We start from the raw sequence: 21803 nt of genomic DNA, 5'->3' as shown, positions 1-21803 counted from the left end.
ACAAAAATATTTTTTTTCCTGCTCTTTATTTTCCTTAGGTCATAAAAAATATCAATAATAATCCACTTATTTAAAAAAATTCAGTTTTCTGCCCTTGTACAGAATATATTTTCCCCGCCATTTCTCTCTCCTTTCACGCTACTTTGCAATTTTCTTCCAATTCTGCGAGAACATGATGCAGATGAAGAGGCAACTCAACAATATGAGATCATTCAGAAGCATTTTCATTCTTCCGCCGTTGACGTCAGCAGACATTCGACTCCAAAACGTGGCTAAAATGTGAAGTCTGCCATGGGAAAAAGCCAGCCTAAAATTATTACTGACTTGAATTTTCTCCATAATTTGGAAACAATCTTTGCAGAAGATGTGTTGCATCCAAGATGATGAAGATGGAGCAAGCAGCTTCCTGCCAAACAAATGAAAGATGACAAGACAATATGATCATGAAGCATTTATGGGGAGGATGGCTGCTCGCCAGAGGGCATTATCATCATTATCTATCTCTATGTGTGTGTTCTTGTATTTCTACCCTTCTTGAGACATCAACAAGGAAAAGTAGCATCCATCTGAGTACCGGTGAATAAGTTAGGACATAAATCATGGTCCCAATACAGAAAAAACATTGCATCTAATAAAGAGACAAATACCAAAGTCCGTGAACATTGCTACAAAGTCAGGATTGTTTTTGTTGATTTAATGTGCATAGAAAGGTGAACATTAACAGGTACAAAGGCAGCAATATATGATCAAACAAGACGGCAGCTAAAGAAGGACTTCCCTATTCATCCCTGAAAAAACCTGCAGGGTAAACGGCTGATTTTACGACTTCCGGTGCTGACGTAAGACAACCCGTGTCCCACATGTGACCATAGGATGAACACATACACTACGGTACGGTCTTGAGATATCAACAAGGAAAAGTAGCGTCCATATAAGGACCGGTGAACAAGTTAGGACCGAAATCATGGTCCCAATACAGAAAAAACATTGCATCTAATAGAGAGACAAATACCAAAGTCCGTGAACATTGCTACAAAGTCAGGATTTTTTTGTTGATTTAATGTGCATAGAAAGGTGAACATTAACAGGTACAAAGGCAGCAATATATGATCAAACAAGACGGCAGCTAAAGAAGGACTTCCCTATTCATCCCTGAAAAAACCTGCAGGGTAAACGGCTGATTTTACGACTTCCGGTGCTGACGTAAGACAACCCGCGTCCCACATGTGACCATAGGATGAACACATACACTACGGTACGGTCTTGAAACATCAACAAGGAAAAGTAGCGTCCATATGAGGACCGGTGAACAAGTTAGGACCGAAATCATGGTCCCAATACGGAAAAAACATTGCATCTAATAGAGAGCTAAATGCTAGATTCTGTGAACATTGCTACAAAGTCAGGATTGTTTTTGTTGATTTAATGTGCACAGAGAGGTGAACATTAACAGGTACAAAGGCAGCAATATATGATAAAACAAGATGGCAGCTAAAGAAGGACTTCCCTATTCATCCCCCGAAAAAAACGCCGTGTGAATGGCTGATTTTACGACTTCCGGCGCCGACGTAAGACAACCCGCGTCCCACATGTGACCATAGGATGAACACATACACTACGGTACGGTCTTGAGACATCAACAAGGAAAAGCAGCGTCCATATGAGGACCGTTGAACAAGTTAGGACCGAAATCATGGTCCCAATACGGAAAAAACATTGCATCTAATAGAGAGTCAAATACTAGAGTCCGTGAACATTGCTCCAAAGTCAGGATTTTTTGGTTGATTTAATGTGCATACAAAAGTAACGACTTCTGGCACTGACGTAAGACAACCCGCGTCCCACATGTGATTATAGGATGAACACATAAACTACGCTACTAAGACTATTAACAGTTAGCTTCTACAGCTGTGTTGCCCAAAGTGCGGCACAGGGGCCACCTGTGGTCCCTGACCCCTTTGTCATCGGTCTTTAAGCACATTCACAAAAAAACAAAACATAGAGATCTCATTTGCACCCCCTGGTGGTGATATCTATCAAAAAGGAGGGATTTTTCACATTGACTGTGTGTCGCTTTTTAAAGTGCTCCCCCTGTGGTCAACATATGAAATCACATGTGTGTGTAAGAAATTGAAATGCGCCCCCTTTGGCAAATTTGTAATAATTGTTTAAATATGTAAGATATACTGTATTAACTTGAAGTAAATAATGAAGATTAAAAACCAATTACAAACTAAAAAGATTAATTAACTAAAAGCAGTCTTTTTCTCACAATGTGTCGATTTTTTATTTATAAAATTGGGAACAATTTCCTCAGATTCTTTCTGTTTCTGTAATATTGCAATATTTGCTTGTAAAATTATTACTTCTTTATGTAAAATTACTACTTTTTAATGCAAAATGGTGACATTTGTCATATAAAAGTCTTGACTTTTTATCACAATATTGCCATTTTGTTTGTTGTTCTTGTTAAATGTTGACATTTTCTGAGTAAAATGACGACTTTTGTCATCATTTTGCCAAGTAAAATTCTGATTATTTTTATAATATTGGAACTATTTTAAAGTTTTCTTATAAAATTGTGACTTTTGTGGAGTAAAATTGCGACTCTTTTCATAAAATTGCCAACATTTGAAGCTCTACTTGTAAAATTGTTAAATGTTGTTGAGTAAAATTCCAACTTTTATCATAATATTGCACAAATGTTCAGTTTTTCTTGTAAAATGTTGACATTTTCTGAGTAAAATGACGACTTTTGTCATCATTTTGCCAAGTAAAATTCTGATTATTATTATAATATTGGAAACCTTTTAAAGTTTTCTTATAAAATTGTGACTTTTGTGGAGTAAAACTGCGGCTCTTTTCATAAAATTGCCAACATTTGAAGCTCTACTTGTAAAATTGTGACTGTTGTTGAGTAAAATTCAAACTTTTATCATAATATTGCACAAATGTTCAGTTTTTCTTGTAAAATTTGACATTTTCTGAGTAAAATGACAACTTTTGTCATCATTTTGCCAAGTAAAATTCTGATTATTATTATAATATTGGGAACATTTTAAAGTTTTCTTATAAAATTGTGACTTTTGTCGTGTAAAATGACGACTCTTTTCATAAAATTGCCAACATTTGAAGCTCTACTTGTAAAATTGTGACTGTTGTTGAGTAAAATTCAAACTTTTATCATAATATTGCACAAATGTTCAGTTTTTCTTGTAAAATTTGACATTTTCTGAGTAAAATGACAACTTTTGTCATCATTTTGCCAAGTAAAATTCTGATTATTATTATAATATTGGGAACATTTTAAAGTTTTCTTATAAAATTGTGACTTTTGTCGTGTAAAATGACGACTCTTTTCATAAAATTGCCAACATTTGAAGCTTTACTTGTAAAATTGTTAAATGTTGTTGAGTAAAATTCCAACTTTTATCATAATATTGCACAAATGTTCAGTTTTTCTTGTAAAATGTTGACATTTTCTGAGTAAAATGACGACTTTTGTCATCATTTTGCCAAGTAAAATTCGGATTATTTTTATAATATTGGAACTATTTTAAAGTTTTCTTATAAAATTGTGACTTTTGTGGAGTAGAATTGCGTCTCTTTTCATAAAATTGCCAACATTTGAAGCTCTACTTGTAAAATTTTGACTGTTGTTGAGTAAAATTCCAACTTTTATCATAATATTGCAAAAATGTTCAGTTTTTCTTGTAAAATGTTGACATTTTCTGAGTAAAATGACGACTTTTGTCATCATTTTGCCAAGTAAAATTCTGATTATTATTATAATATTGGAAACATTTTAAAGTTTTGTTATAAAATTGTGACTTTTGTGGAGTAAAATTGCGTCTCTTTTCATAAAATTCCCAACATTTGAAGCTTTACTTGTAAAATTGTTAAATGTTGTTGAGTAAAATTCCAACTTTTATCATAATATTGCAAAAATGTTCAGTTTTTCTTGTAAAATGTTGACATTTTCTGAGTAAAATGACGACTTTTGTCATCATTTTGCCAAGTAAAATTCTGATTATTATTATAATATTGGAAACATTTTAAAGTTTTCTTATAAAATTGTGACTTTTGTGGAGAAAAATTGCGGCTCTTTACATAAAATTGCCAACATTTGAAGCTTTACTTGTAAAATTGTTAAATGTTGTTGAGTAAAATTCCAACTTTTATCATAATATTGCAAAAATGTTCAGTTTTTCTTGTAAAATGTTGACATTTTCTGAGTAAAATGACGACTTTTGTCATTTTGCCAATTAAAATTCGGATTGTTATTATAATATTGGAAACATTTTAAAGTTTTCTTATAAAATTGTGACTTTTGTCGCGTAAAATGACGACTCTTTTCATAAAATTGCCAACATTTGAAGCTTTACTTGTAAAATTGTGACTGTTGTTGAGTAAAATTCCAACTTTTATCATAATATTGCAAAAATGTTCAGTTTTGCTTGTAAAATGTTGACATTTTCTGAGTAAAATGACGACTTTTGTCATCATTTTGCCAAGTAAAATTCTGATTATTATTATAATATTGGAAACATTTTAAAGTTTTCTTATAAAATTGTGACTTTTGTGGAGTAAAATTGCGGCTCTTTTCATAAAATTGCCAACATTTGAAACTTTACTTGTAAAATTGTTAAATGTTGTTGAGTAAAATTCCGACTTTTATCAAAATATTGCAAAAATGTTCAGTTTTTCTTGTGAAATGTTGACATTTTCTGAGTAAAATGACGACTTTTGTCATCATTTTGCCAAGTAAAATTCTGATTATTATTATAATATTGGAAACATTTTAAAGTTTTCTTATAAAATTGTGACTTTTGTGGAGTAAAATTGCGGCTCTTTTCATAAAATTGCCAACATTTGAAGCTTTACTTGTTGAATTGTTAAATGTTGTTGAGTAAAATTCCAACTTTTATCATAATATTGCAAAAATGTTCAGTTTTTCTTGTAAAATGTTGACATTTTCTGAGTAAAATGACGACTTTTGTCATCATTTTGCCAAGTGAAATTCTGATTATTATTATAATATTGGAAAAAATGTTCAGTTTTTCTTGTAAAATGTTGACATTTTCTGAGTAAAATGACGACTTTTGTCATCATTTTGCCAAGTGAAATTCTGATTATTATTATAATATTGGAAAAAAATTTAAGTTTTCTTATAAAATTGTGACTTTTGTGGAGTAAAATTGCGGCTCTTTTCATAAAATTGCCAACATTTGAAGCTTTACTTGTAAAATTGTTAAATGTTGTTGAGTAAAATTCCAACTTTTATCATAATATTGCAAAAATATTCAGTTTTTCTTGTAAAATGTTGACATTTTCTGAGTAAAATGACGACTTTTGTCATTTTGCCAATTAAAATTCGGATTGTTATTATAATATTGGAAACATTTTAAAGTTTTCTTATAAAATTGTGACTTTTGTCTCGTAAAATGACGACTCTTTTCATAAAATTGCCAACATTTGAAGCTTTACTTGTAAAATTGTGACTGTTGTTGAGTAAAATTCCAACTTTTATCATAATATTGCAAAAATGTTCAGTTTTGCTTGTAAAATGTTGACATTTTCTGAGTAAAATGACGACTTTTGTCATCATTTTGCCAAGTGAAATTCTAATTATTATTATAATATTGGAACTATTTTAAAGTTTTGTAATAAAATTGTGACTTTTGTGGAGTAAAATTGCGTCTCTTTTCATAAAATTGCCAACATTTGAAGCTTTACTTGTAAAATTGTTAAATGTTGTTGAGTAAAATTCCAACTTTTATCATAATATTGCAAAAATGTTCAGTTTTTCTTGTAAAATGTTGACATTTTCTGAGTAAAATGACAACTTTTGTCATCATTTTGCCAAGTAAAATTCTGATTATTATTATAATATTGGAAACATTTTAAAGTTTTCTTATAAAATTGTGACTCTTGTGGAGTAAAATTGCGTCTCTTTTCATAAAATTCCCAAAATTTGAAGCTTTACTTGTAAAATTGTTAAATGTTGTTGAGTAAAATTCCAACTTTTATCATAATATTGCAAAAATGTTCAGTTTTACTTGTAAAATGTTGACATTTTCTGAGTAAAATGACGACTTTTGTCATCTATTGTCAAGTAAAATTCTGATTATTATTATAATATTGGAAACATTTTAAAGTTTTCTTATAAAATTGTGACTTTTGTGGAGTAAAACTGCGGCTCTTTTCATAAAATTGCCAACATTTGAAGCTCTACTTGTAAAATTGTGACTGTTGTTGAGTAAAATTCCAACTTTTATCATAATATTGCACAAATGTTCAGTTTTTCTTGTAAAATTTGACATTTTCTGAGTAAAATGACAACTTTTGTCATCATTTTGCCAAGTAAAATTCTGATTATTATTATAATATTGGAACTATTTTAAAGTTTTGTAATAAAATTGTGACTTTTGTGGAGTAAAATTGCGTCTCTTTTCATAAAATTGCCAACATTTGAAGCTTTACTTGTTAAATTGTTAAATGTTGTTGAGTAAAATTCCAACTTTTATCATAATATTGCACAAATGTTCAGTTTTTCTTGTAAAATGTTGACATTTTCTGAGTAAAACGACGACTTTTTTCATCATTTCGCCAAGTAAAATCCGGATTATTATCATTATAATGTTGGAAACATTTTAAAGTTTTCTTATAAAATTGTGACTTTTGTGGAGTAAAATTGCGGCTCTTTACATAAAATTGCCAACATTTGAAGCTTTACTTGTAAAATTGTTAAATGTTGTTGAGTAAAATTCCAACTTTTATCATAATATTGCAAAAATGTTCAGTTTTTCTTGTAAAATGTTGACATTTTCTGAGTAAAATGACGACTTTTGTCATCATTTTGCCAAGTGAAATTCTGATTATTATTATAATATTGGAAAAAATGTTCAGTTTTTCTTGTAAAATGTTGACATTTTCTGAGTAAAATGACGACTTTTGTCATCATTTTGCCAAGTGAAATTCTGATTATTATTATAATATTGGAAAAAATTTTAAGTTTTCTTATAAAATTGTGACTTTTGTGGAGTAAAATTGCGGCTCTTTTCATAAAATTGTCAACATTTGAAGCTTTACTTGTTAAATTGTTAAATGTTGTTGAGTAAAATTCCAACTTTTATCATAATATTGCAAAAATGTTCAGTTTTTCTTGTAAAATGTTGACATTTTCTGAGTAAAATGACAACTTTTGTCATCATTTTGCCAAGTAAAATTCTGATTATTATTATAATATTGGAAACATTTTAAAGTTTTCTTATAAAATTGTGACTCTTGTGGAGTAAAATTGCGTCTCTTTTCATAAAATTCCCAAAATTTGAAGCTTTACTTGTAAAATTGTTAAATGTTGTTGAGTAAAATTCCAACTTTTATCATAATATTGCAAAAATGTTCAGTTTTACTTGTAAAATGTTGACATTTTCTGAGTAAAATGACGACTTTTGTCATCTATTGTCAAGTAAAATTCTGATTATTATTATAATATTGGAAACATTTTAAAGTTTTCTTATAAAATTGTGACTTTTGTGGAGAAAAATTGCGGCTCTTTACATAAAATTGCCAACATTTGAAGCTTTACTTGTAAAATTGTTAAATGTTGTTGAGTAAAATTCCAACTTTTATCATAATATTGCAAAAATGTTCAGTTTTTCTTGTAAAATGTTGACATTTTCTGAGTAAAATGACGACTTTTGTCATTTTGCCAATTAAAATTCGGATTGTTATTATAATATTGGAAACATTTTAAAGTTTTCTTATAAAATTGTGACTTTTGTCGTGTAAAATGACGACTCTTTTCATAAAATTGCCAACATTTGAAGCTTTACTTGTAAAATTGTGACTGTTGTTGAGTAAAATTCCAACTTTTATCATAATATTGCAAAAATGTTCAGTTTTGCTTGTAAAATGTTGACATTTTCTGAGTAAAATGACGACTTTTGTCATCATTTTGCCAAGTGAAATTCTGATTATTATTATAATATTGGAACTATTTTAAAGTTTTCTTATAAAATTGTGACTTTTGTGGAGTAAAATTGCGGCTCTTTTCATAAAATTTCCAACATTTGAAGCTCTACTTGTAAAATTGTGACTGTTGTTGAGTAAAATTCCAACTTTGATCATAATATTGCACAAATGTTCAGTTTTTATTGTAAAATGTTGACTTGCGTTGAGTAAATTTCCGACTTTTATCATTAATACTGCCAAAATTTTAAGTTTTTCTTGTAAAATTCCAACTCATTTTTCATAACAAGCTTTTTTATATGTGCATAGTATGTATATATTATTCATGTTGTAAATACACTTCTTTATATATCTAGAAAGGCTGGTCCTGAAGAGGGAGGCATTTTTCTCAGGTCTCAAGAAGGTAACAAATACAAGTGTGTGTGTGTGTGTGTGTGCGCACGTGTTTGTGTAGATTTATCGCATCCTCGGCAAGACGGTGGTGTGCTACCCGATCGTCTTTGATGTGAGCGACTTCTACCTGTCCCAGGATGTGATGCTGCTGATTGACGACATCAAGGTAGGTCGAAGGCCGCCAAGTTTTATGGGTCAACTTGAAGGCAAAAAGTCTTCCGATTTATTGCTTATATATATAGGACTGTCTCAGAAAATTAGAATATTGTGATAAAGTCCTTTATTTTCTGTAATGCAACTAAAAACATGGAAATGTCCTACATTCTGGATTCATTACACATCATGTTTTGCACTCCACCTCTTCATCTTTTTCGTATTGTAGGTTAAATAATCCCACACAGCTGACATTTTTACCGTAACTTTTAATTCACATGGCCGTCTTAGAACACAGACATGTGAATGTGTTGAAGGTGTGCTGGAAAATGCGGAACGGAGCGTAGGGAGCAGCAGAAAGGGGAATGTATTATTTTGGTGCATTGGAAAACACGGACATATATATCTATATCTATATCTATATATATATATATATATATGTATATATATATATATATATGTATATATATGTATGTATATATATATATATTCAGGACTGTCTCAGAAAATTAGAATATTGTGATAAAGTCCTTTATTTTCTGTAATGCAACTAAAAACATGAAAATGTCATACATTCTGGATTCATTACACAGCAACTGAAATATTGCAAGCCTTTTATTATTTTAATATTGCTGATTATGGCATACAGCGTAAGAAAACTCAAAAATCCTATCTCAAAAAATTTGAATATTTCCTCAGACCAAGTAAAAAAATATATCTATAACAGCAAAACAAAATCCAACATTTGAAAATGTCAATTAATGCACTCAGTACTTGGTTGGGAATCCTTTTGCACGGATTACTGCATCAATGCGGCGTGGCATGGAGGCAATCGGCCTGTGGCATTGCTGAGGTGTTATGGATGCCCAGGATGCTTCAATAGCGGCCTTCAGCTCATTTGCATTATTGGGTCTGGTGTCTTTCAGCTTCTTCTTCACAATACCCCACAAATTCTCTATGAGGTTCAGGTCAGGGGAGTTGGTAGGCCAATGGAGGACAGTAATGCCATGGTCAGTACACCAGTTACTGCTGGTTTTGGCACTGTGGACAGGTGCCAGATCATGCTGGGAAATGAAATCATCATCTCCATAGAGCTTTACAACAGATACAGCTTCAATAGCCGTATTCCCATGGTGAGGCCACTCCTGAACTCTAGACAACGGAAGTTCACTCAGTCAGCAATAGTTTGGGGAGCCATATCAGCTGCTGGTTTTGGTCCACTGTGTTTCATCAAGTCCAGAGTCAATGCAGCTGTGTACATGCTTCCATCTGTTGTAAAGCTCTATGGAGATGATGATTTAATTTCCCAGAATGATCTGGCACCTGCTCAAAAAAGTAAAAGGTAGAACAAAGTTAACATTTAAAGGTAGTAAATGTAAGGCAAAATACTGTATATTAAAGGGAACATTTGCTAAATAAAAGGCAAAAGAAATAGAAGGTATATAAAAAGAAAAATACAAGAATTAAAGGTACAAGGTGAAACAAGGTAAATTGACGATAAAAGAAGTTAAAGGTAAATAGAAGGTAGAACAAAGATTTAAAATGTAAAGGTAGTAAATGAAAGGCAAAATACTGTATATCAAAGGGAAAATTAGGTAAATAGGGGGTAAAATAAGATAAATAGAAGGTATATAGAAAGAAAAATGCGAAAATTAAAAGTAAAAGGTGAAACAAGGTAAATTGATGATAAAAGAAGTAAAAGGTAAATAGAAGGTAGAACTAAATTAAAATTTAAAGGTAGTAAATGAAAGGCAGAATACTGTATATCAAAGGGAAAATGAGGTAAATAGAAGGTAAAATAAGATAAATAGAAGGTATATAGAAAGAAAAATACAAGAATTAAATGTAAAAGGTGAAACAAGGTAAGTCGAAAATAAAAGGAGTAAATAAACAAGTACCAGATAAATAGAAGGTAGAAGAAAGTTCATATTTAAAGGTAGTAAATGAAAGAAAAAATACTGTATATCAAAGGGAAAATGAGGTAAGTAGAAGGCAAAAGAAAATAAATAGAAGGTATATAGAAAGAAAAATAAGAGAATTAAAGGTGAAAGGTGGAACAAAGTAAATTGACAATAAATGAAGTAAATAAAAAGTAAAAGGTAGAACAAAATTAAAATGTAAAGGTAGTAATTGAAAGGCAAAATATTGTTTGTTAAAGTGAAAATGAGGTCAATAGAGGGTAAAGGAAATGTAAAAGAAGAAATATAGAAGGTAAACCAAGTCAAGAAAAGTTTAAAGAGGGTAAATAAAAGGTCAAGGAAAGTAAAGTCTCGCTTGTGTGCTTAGCTGCTGTGTAGCTGCGAGTTCCTTACAACCCGGCGTGCTTACCTTTGTGTAAATGTTGTGTTGTGTGTTTGTAGAACGCCTTGCAGTTCATCAAGCAGTGTTGGAAGATGCAAGGCCGGCCTCTCTTCCTGGTCCTCATCCACGAGGACAACATCAAGTACATCAACACAAATGCAGTCAGCTTCTTTGATCTCTTTATTGATTGTGATGGTTGTGTGTGTGCAGGGGGAGCCGCTTCAATCCGGTCCTGGACATGCTGGCTTCCTTCAAGAAGGGCAGCATTGGGGGGGTCAAAGTTCACGTGGACAGACTCCAGGTCAGTGCCTCGGGTCCCAAAGTCTCACCAAATGGCCCTGACTGGACCCAAACTCACCAAGCACACTGGAGGCTCAGTGCTCAATAAACGCTGAACAATCGCTAAATAAACGACAAATAAACGACAAATAAACACTCACCTAAAGCTAAATGAATGTTAAATAATCACTAAATAAATGCAAAATAAATACAGACTTAATGCTCAATAAATGTTAAATAATCACTAAATAAATGCCAAATAAACGCCAAATAAATACTCACCTAATGCTAAATGAATGTTAAATAATCACTAAATAAATGCCAAATAAATACTCACCTAATACTAAATGAATGTTAAATAATCACTAAATAAATGCCAAATAAACGCCAAATAAATACTCACCTAATGCTAAATGAATGTTATATAATCACTAAATAAATGCCAAATAAATACAGACTTAATGTTAAATAAATGTTAAATAATCACTAAATAAATGCCAAATAAATACAGACTTAATGCTCAATAAATGTTAAATAATCACTAAATAAATGCCAAATAAACGCCAAATAAATACTCACCTAATGCTAAATGAATGTTAAATAATCACTAAATAAATGCCAAATAAATACTCACCTAATACTAAATGAATGTTAAATAATCACTAAATAAATGCCAAATAAACGCCAAATAAATACTCACCTAATGCTAAATGAATGTTATATAATCACTAAATAAATGCCAAATAAATACAGACTTAATGTTAAATAAATGTTAAATAATCACTAAATAAATGCCAAATAAATACAGACTTAATGCTCAATAAATGTTAAATAATCACTAAATAAATGCCAAATAAACGCCAAATAAATACTCACCTAATGCTAAATGAATGTTAAATAATCACTAAATAAATGCCAAATAAATACTCACCTAATACTAAATGAATGTTAAATAATCACTAAATAAATGCCAAATAAACGCCAAATAAATACTCACCTAATGCTAAATGAATGTTATATAATCACTAAATAAATGCCAAATAAATACAGACTTAATGTTAAATAAATGTTAAATAATCACTAAATAAATGCCAAATAAATACAGACTTAATGCTCAATAAATGTTAATCACTAAATAAATGCCAAATAAACGCCAAATAAATACTCACCTAATGCTAAATGAATGTTAAATAATCACTAAATAAATGCCAAATAAATACAGACTTAATGCTCAATAAATGTTAAATAATCACTAAATAAATGCCAAATAAACGCCAAATAAATACTCACCTAATGCTAAATGAATGTTAAATGATCACTAAATAAATGCCAAATAATTGCCAAATAAATACTCAGTTAATGCTAAATAAATGTTAAATAATCACTAAATAAATGCCAAATAAACGGCAAATAAATATTCACCTAACGCTGAATGAATGTTAAATAATCACTAAATAAATGCCAAATAAATACAGACTTAATGTTAAATAAATGTTAAATAATCACAAAATAAATGCCAAATAAATACAGACTTAATGCTCAATAAATGTTAAATAATCACTAAATAAATGCCAAATAAATACAGACTTAATGTTAAATAAATGTTAAATAATCACTAAATAAATGCCAAATAAATACAGACTTAATGCTCAATAAATGTTAAATAATCACTAAATAAATGCCAAATAAACGCCAAATAAATACTCACCTAATGCTAAATGAATGTTAAATAATCACTAAATAAATGCCAAATAAATACTCACCTAATACTAAATGAATGTTAAATAATCACTAAATAAATGCCAAATAAACGCCAAATAAATACTCACCTAATGCTAAATGAATGTTATATAATCACTAAATAAATGCCAAATAAATACAGACTTAATGTTAAATAAATGTTAAATAATCACTAAATAAATGCCAAATAAATACAGACTTAATGCTCAATAAATGTTAATCACTAAATAAATGCCAAATAAACGCCAAATAAATACTCACCTAATGCTAAATGAATGTTAAATAATCACTAAATAAATGCCAAATAAATACAGACTTAATGCTCAATAAATGTTAAATAATCACTAAATAAATGCCAAATAAACGCCAAATAAATACTCACCTAATGCTAAATGAATGTTAAATGATCACTAAATAAATGCCAAATAATTGCCAAATAAATACTCAGTTAATGCTAAATAAATGTTAAATAATCACTAAATAAATGCCAAATAAACGGCAAATAAATATTCACCTAACGCTGAATGAATGTTAAATAATCACTAAATAAATGCCAAATAAATACAGACTTAATGCTCAATAAATGTTAATCACTAAATAAATGCCAAATAAACGCCAAATAAATACTCACCTAATGCTAAATGAATGTTAAATAATCACTAAATAAATGCCAAATAAATACAGACTTAATGCTCAATAAATGTTAAATAATCACTAAATAAATGCCAAATAAACGCCAAATAAATACTCACCTAATGCTAAATGAATGTTAAATGATCACTAAATAAATGCCAAATAATTGCCAAATAAATACTCAGTTAATGCTAAATAAATGTTAAATAATCACTAAATAAATGCCAAATAAACGCCAAATAAATATTCACCTAACGCTGAATGAATGTTAAATAATCACTAAATAAAGGCCAAATAAATACAGACTTAATGCTCAATAAATGTTAAATAATCACTAAATAAATGCCAAATAATTGCCAAATAAATACTCACCTAATGCTAAATGAATGTTAAATAATCACTAAATAAATGCCAAATAAATACAGACTTAATGCTCAATAAATGTTAAATAATCACTAAATAAATGCCAAATAAACGCAAAATAAATACTCACCTAATGCTAAATGAATGTTAAATAATCACTTAATAAATGCCAAATAAATACAGACTTAATGCTCAATAAATGTTAAATAATCACTAAATAAATGCCAAATAAACGCCAAATAAATACTCACCTACTGCTAAATGAATGTTAAATGATCACTAAATAAATGCCAAATAATTGCCAAATAAATACTCAGTTAATGCTAAATAAATGTTAAATAATCACTAAATAAATGCCAAATAAACGCCAAATAAATACTCACCTAATGCTAAATGAATGTTAAATAATCACTAAATAAATGCCAAATAAATACAGACTTAATGCTCAATAAATGTTAAATAATCACTAAATAATTGCCAAATAAATACTCACCTAATGCTAAATGAATGTTACATAATCACTTAATAGATGCCAAATAAATACAGACTTAATGCTCAATAAATGTTAAATAATCACTAAATAAATGCCAAATAAATACAGACTTAATGCTCAATAAATGTTAAATAATCACTAAATAAATACAGACTTAATGTTAAATAAATGTTAAATAATCACTAAATAAATGCCAAATAAACGCGAAATAAATACTCACCTAATGCTAAATGAATGTTAAATAATCACTTAATAAATGCCAAATAAATACAGACTTAATGCTCAATAAATGTTAAATAATCACTAAATAAATGCCAAATAAATACAGACTTAATGTTAAATAAATGTTACATAATTACTAAATAAATGCCAAATAAACGCCAAATAAATACTCACCTAATGCTAAATGAATGTTATATAATCACTAAATAAATGCCAAATAAATACAGACTTAATGTTAAATAAATGTTAAATAATCACTAAATAAATGCCAAATAAATACAGACTTAATGCTCAATAAATGTTAATCACTAAATAAATGCCAAATAAACGCCAAATAAATACTCACCTAATGCTAAATGAATGTTAAATAATCACTAAATAAATGCCAAATAAATACAGACTTAATGCTCAATAAATGTTAAATAATCACTAAATAAATGCCAAATAAACGCCAAATAAATACTCACCTAATGCTAAATGAATGTTAAATGATCACTAAATAAATGCCAAATAATTGCCAAATAAATACTCAGTTAATGCTAAATAAATGTTAAATAATCACTAAATAAATGCCAAATAAACGGCAAATAAATATTCACCTAACGCTGAATGAATGTTAAATAATCACTAAATAAATGCCAAATAAATACAGACTTAATGCTCAATAAATGTTAATCACTAAATAAATGCCAAATAAACGCCAAATAAATACTCACCTAATGCTAAATGAATGTTAAATAATCACTAAATAAATGCCAAATAAATACAGACTTAATGCTCAATAAATGTTAAATAATCACTAAATAAATGCCAAATAAACGCCAAATAAATACTCACCTAATGCTAAATGAATGTTAAATGATCACTAAATAAATGCCAAATAATTGCCAAATAAATACTCAGTTAATGCTAAATAAATGTTAAATAATCACTAAATAAATGCCAAATAAACGCCAAATAAATATTCACCTAACGCTGAATGAATGTTAAATAATCACTAAATAAATGCCAAATAAATACAGACTTAATGCTCAATAAATGTTAAATAATCACTAAATAAATGCCAAATAATTGCCAAATAAATACTCACCTAATGCTAAATGAATGTTAAATAATCACTAAATAAATGCCAAATAAATACAGACTTAATGCTCAATAAATGTTAAATAATCACTAAATAAATGCCAAATAAACGCAAAATAAATACTCACCTAATGCTAAATGAATGTTAAATAATCACTTAATAAATGCCAAATAAATACAGACTTAATGCTCAATAAATGTTAAATAATCACTAAATAAATGCCAAATAAACGCCAAATAAATACTCACCTAATGCTAAATGAATGTTAAATGATCACTAAATAAATGCCAAATAATTGCCAAATAAATACTCAGTTAATGCTAAATAAATGTTAAATAATCACTAAATAAATGCCAAATAAACGCCAAATAAATACTCACCTAATGCTAAATGAATGTTAAATAATCACTAAATAAATGCCAAATAAATAGACTTAATGCTCAATAAATGTTAAATAATCACTAAATAATTGCCAAATAAATACTCACCTAATGCTAAATGAATGTTAAATAATCACTTAATAGATGCCAAATAAATACAGACTTAATGCTCAATAAATGTTAAATAATCACTAAATAAATGCCAAATAAATACAGACTTAATGCTCAATAAATGTTAAATAATCACTAAATAAATACAGACTTAATGTTAAATAAATGTTAAATAATCACTAAATAAATGCCAAATAAACGCGAAATAAATACTCACCTAATGCTAAATGAATGTTAAATAGTCACTTAATAAATGCCAAATACATACAGACTTAATGCTCAATAAATGTTAAATAATCACTAAATAAATGCCGAATAAATACAGACTTAATGCTCAATAAATGTTAAATAATCACTAGGTAAATGCTAAATAAACGCCAAATATTCACCTAAAGCTAAATGAATGTTAGATAATCACTAAATAAATGCCAAATAAATACAGACTTAATGTTTAATAATCACTAAATAAATGCCAAATAAACGCCAAACAAATACTCACCTAATGCTAAATGAATGTTAAATAATCACTAAATAAATGCCAAATACATACAGACTTAATGCTCAATAAATGTTAAATAATCACTAGGTAAATGCCAAATAAACGCCAAATATTCACCTAAAGCTAAATGAATGTTAAATAATCACTAAATAAATGCCAAATAAATACAGACTTAATGTTAAATAAATGTTAAATAATCACTAAATAAATGCCAAATAAACCCCAAATAAATACTCACCTAATGCTAAATGAATGTTAAATAAGCACTAAATAAATGCCAAATAAATACAGACTTAATGCTAAATAAATGTTAAATAATCACTAAATAAATGCTGAATAAATACAGACTTAATGTTAAATAAATGTTAAATAATCACTAAATAAATGCCAAATAAACACCAAATAAATACTCACCTAATGCTAAATGAATGTTAAATAAGCACTAAATAAATGCCAAATAAATACAGACTTAATGCTCAATAAATGTTAAATAATCACTAAATAATTGCCAAATAAATACTCACCTAATGCTAAATGAATGTTACATAATCACTTAATAGATGCCAAATAAATACAGACTTAATGCTCAATAAATGTTAAATAATTACTAAATAAATGCCAAATAAATACAGACTTAATGCTCAATAAATGTTAAATAATCACTAAATAAATGCCAAATAAATACAGACTTAATGCTCAATAAATGTTAAATAATCACTAAATAAATACAGACTTAATGCTCAATAAATGTTAAATAATCACTAAATAAATGCCAAATAAACGCGAAATAAATACTCACCTAATGCTAAATGAATGTTAAATAATCACTTAATAAATGCCAAATAAATACAGACTTAATGCTCAATAAATGTTAAATAATCACTAAATAAATGCCAAATAAATACAGACTTAATGTTAAATAAATGTTACATAATTACTAAATAAATGCCAAATAAACGCCAAACAAATACTCACCTAATGCTAAATGAATGTTAAATAATCACTAAATAAATGCCAAATACATACAGACTTAATGCTCAATAAATGTTAAATAATCACTAAATAAATGCCGAATAAATACAGACTTAATGCTCAATAAATGTTAAATAATCACTAGGTAAATGCCAAATAAACGCCAAATATTCACCTAAAGCTAAATGAATGTTAGATAATCACTAAATAAATGCCAAATAAATACAGACTTAATGTTAAATAATCACTAAATAAATGCCAAATAAACGCCAAATAAATACTCACCTAATGCTAAATGAATGTTAAATAATCACTTAATAAATGCCAAATAAATACAGACTTAATGCTAAATAAATGTTAAATAATCACTAAATAAATGCCAAATAAACGCCAAATAAATATTCACCTAATGCTAAATAAATGGTAAATAATCACTAAATAAATGCCAAATAAATACAGACTTAATGTTAAATAAATGTTAAATAATCACTAAATAAATGCCAAATAAACGCCAAATAAATACTCACCTAATGCTAAATGAATGTTAAATAATCACTAAATAAATGCCAAATAAATACAGACTTAATGTTAAATAAATGTTAAATAATCACTAAATAAATGCTGAATAAATACAGACTTAATGCTAAATAAATGTTAAATAATTACTAAATAAATGCTGAATAAATGCCAAAGAAATTCTGACTTAACTCTAAATAAATGTTAAAAAAAAATCCACAAAATTCATGCAAAAAAACTGCTAAATAAATACTGAATTAATACCAAATAAATGTTGAATAATGACTGAATAAACAATATTGCAAGCTCATAAATCCTACATAATCACTCAAAAATTCTGAATAACCACTAAATAAATTATAAATAAATACTGAATTACTGGCATTTAATCACTAAAAAAACAACAAACAAATGCAAAATAATGCTGAAATTAATTCTGAATGACCACCAAATAAATGCAAAACAAATTCTCTATTAATAGTGATTTAATGTGACATGAATTTTGAATATTCACTTAGTAAACAAAGAAATACATGCTGAAAAAAATGCTACTTAAGCAGTCAATAAATGCTGGGTGAACACTAAATAAATGCTAAATAAACACTGACTCAGCGCTAAATAAACGCGGAATAATCACAAAATCGATAATAAATAAAGACAAGATAAATGCTAAATAATTGCTGGTTAATTGCCAAATGAACAATAAACAAATGAATAATCAGTAAATAAAAACTACAGAAGAAAAGCTAAATAGTCACAAAATAATACTAAATAAATGCGAAACAAACACGACATAAATGCTAAATGCACACTGAAATATTACAAAATTAACACAAAAGAAATTATTAAAAATTTGTAAACAAACAATATATAGATGATAAATAGTTGCTGATTGATTGCCAAATAAACGCAGAATAATTGTTTAAATAAATGCTGTACAAACGCTAAATAATCACAAAAACAATAAGAAATAAATGCTAAATAACCACTGAATGATTGCTCAATAAATAAATTTAAAAAATTAAATAAATGATAAATATATGATAAATAGACACAAAATAAATAAAAATAAATCATAAATAACCACTGAATGATTGCTAAATAAATGAATATAAAACATTAAATATATGATAAATGGACACAAAATAAATACAAATAAATGCTAAATAACCACTGAATGATTGCTAAATAAATGAAAAAAAATAAATAAATATATGATAAAAGGACACAAAATACATAAAAAATAAATGCTAAATAACCACTGAATGATTGCTAAAGAAATGAAAAAAAAACATTGAATATATGATAAATGGACACAAAATAAATACAAATAAATGCTAAATAACCACTGAATGATTGCTAAATAAATGAAAAATAAAAAATAAATATATGATAAAAGGACACAAAATACATAAAAAATAAATGCTAAATAACCACTGAATGATTGCTAAATAAATGAAAAAAAAACATAAAATATATGATAAATGGACACAAAATACATAAAAAATAAATGCTAAATAACCACTGAATGATTGCTAAATAAATGGAAAAAAATAAATTAAATATATGATAAATGGCCACAAAATAAATGCTAAATAACCACTGAATGATTGCTAAAGAAATGAAAAAAAAAACATTAAATATATGATAAATGGACACAAAATAAATACAAATAAATGCTAAATAACCACTGAATGATTGCTAAATAAATGAAAAATAAAAAATAAATATATGATAAAAGGACACAAAATACATAAAAAATAAATGCTAAATAACCACTGAATGATTGCTAAATAAATGAAAAAAAAACATTAAATATATGATAAATGGACACAAAATACACAAAAAATAAATGCTAAATAACCACTGAATGATTGCTAAATAAATGAAAAAAAATGGATTAAATATATGATAAATGGCCACAAAATAAATGCTAAATAACCACTGAATGATTGCTAAAGAAATGAAAAAAAAACATTAAATATATGATAAATGGACACAAAATAAATACAAATAAATGCTAAATAACCACTGAATGATTGCTAAATAAATGAAAAATAAAAAATAAATATATGATAAAAGGACACAAAAGACATAAAAAATAAATGCTAAATAACCACTGAATGATTGCTAAATAAATGGAAAAAAACATTAAATATATTATAAATGGACACACAATAAATACAAATAAATGCTAAATAACCACTGAATGATTGCTGAATAAATGAAAAAATAAAAATAAATATATGATGGATGGACACCAAATAAATAAAAATAAATGCTAAATAACCACTGAATGATTGCTGAATAAATGAAAAAAATAAAAATAAATATGTGATGAATGGACACAAAATAAAAATAAAAAAATGCTAAATAACCACTGAATGAATGCTGAATAAATGAAAATAAAATAAATAAATATATGATAAAAGGACACAAATAAATAAAAAAATAAATGCTAAATAACCACTGAATGATTGCTAAATAAATGAAAATAAATAAATAAATATATGATAAAAAGACACAAAATACCTAAAAAATAAATGCTAAATAACCACTGAATGATTGCTAAATAAATGGAAAAAAAAACATTAAATATATGATAAATGGACACAAAATAAATACAAATAAATGCTAAATAACCACTGAATGATTGCTGAATAAATGAAAAAATAAAAAATAAATATATGATGAATGGACTCAAAACAAATAAAAATAAATGCTAAATAACCACTGAATGATTGCTGAATAAATGAAAAAAATAAAAATAAATATGTGATGAATGGACACAAAATAAAAATAAAAAAATGCTAAATAACCACTGAATGAATGCTGAATAAATGAAAATAAAATAAATAAATATATGATAAAAGGACACAAATAAATAAAAAAATAAATGCTAAATAACCACTGAATGATTGCTAAATAAATGAAAATAAATGAATAAATTTATGATAAAAAGACACAAAATACCTAAAAAATAAATGCTAAATAACCACTGAATGAATGCTAAATAAATGAAAATAAATAAATAAATATATGATAAAAGGACACAAAATACATAAAAAATAAATGCTAAATAACCACTGAATGATTGCTAAATAAATGGAAAAAAAAACATTAAATATATGATAAATGGACACAAAATAAATACAAATAAATGCTAAATAACCACTGAATGATTGCTGAATAAATGAAAAAATAAAAAATAAATATATGATGAATGGACTCAAAACAAATAAAAATAAATGCTAAATAACCACTGAATGATTGCTGAATAAATGAAAAAAAAATAAAAAATTATATATGATAACTAGACACAAAATAAATAAAAATAAATGCTAAATAACCACTGAATGATTGCTAAATAAATGAAAAATAAAAAATAAATATATGATAAAAGGACACAAAATACATAAAAAATAAATGCTAAATAACCACTGAATGATTGCTAAATAAATGAAAAAAAAACATTAAATAAATGATAAATGGACACAAAATAAATACAAATAATTGCTAAATAACCACTGAATGATTGCTAAATAAATGGAAAAAAACATTAAATATATTATAAATGGACACACAATAAATACAAATAAATGCTAAATAACCACTGAATGATTGCTGAATAAATTAAAAAATAAAAATAAATATATGATGGATGGACACCAAATAAATAAAAATAAATGC

At 27.1% G+C, this 21803-nt stretch overlaps 1 protein-coding gene across 5 annotated transcripts in view; it reads left to right on the top strand.

Moving 5' to 3' along the window:
- phkb (phosphorylase kinase, beta) overlaps positions 1–21803 on the top strand; it is a 274364-nt gene that overhangs the window by 153431 nt on the left and 99130 nt on the right. For all 5 annotated transcript variants that reach the window (XM_061892491.1, XM_061892500.1, XM_061892487.1 and 2 more), the window contains 3 exons: positions 8429–8533; positions 10881–10963; positions 11032–11122. In XM_061892491.1, coding sequence (XP_061748475.1) covers positions 8429–8533; positions 10881–10963; positions 11032–11122 — 279 coding nt within the window. The remainder of the gene's footprint in view (positions 1–8428; positions 8534–10880; positions 10964–11031; positions 11123–21803) is intronic.

The sequence above is a fragment of the Nerophis ophidion genome, linkage group LG02 (assembly GCF_033978795.1).
Source record: "Nerophis ophidion isolate RoL-2023_Sa linkage group LG02, RoL_Noph_v1.0, whole genome shotgun sequence".
Taxonomy (NCBI): Eukaryota; Metazoa; Chordata; class Actinopteri; order Syngnathiformes; family Syngnathidae; genus Nerophis; species Nerophis ophidion.
This window is presented reverse-complemented; position numbering and strand designations above follow the sequence as displayed.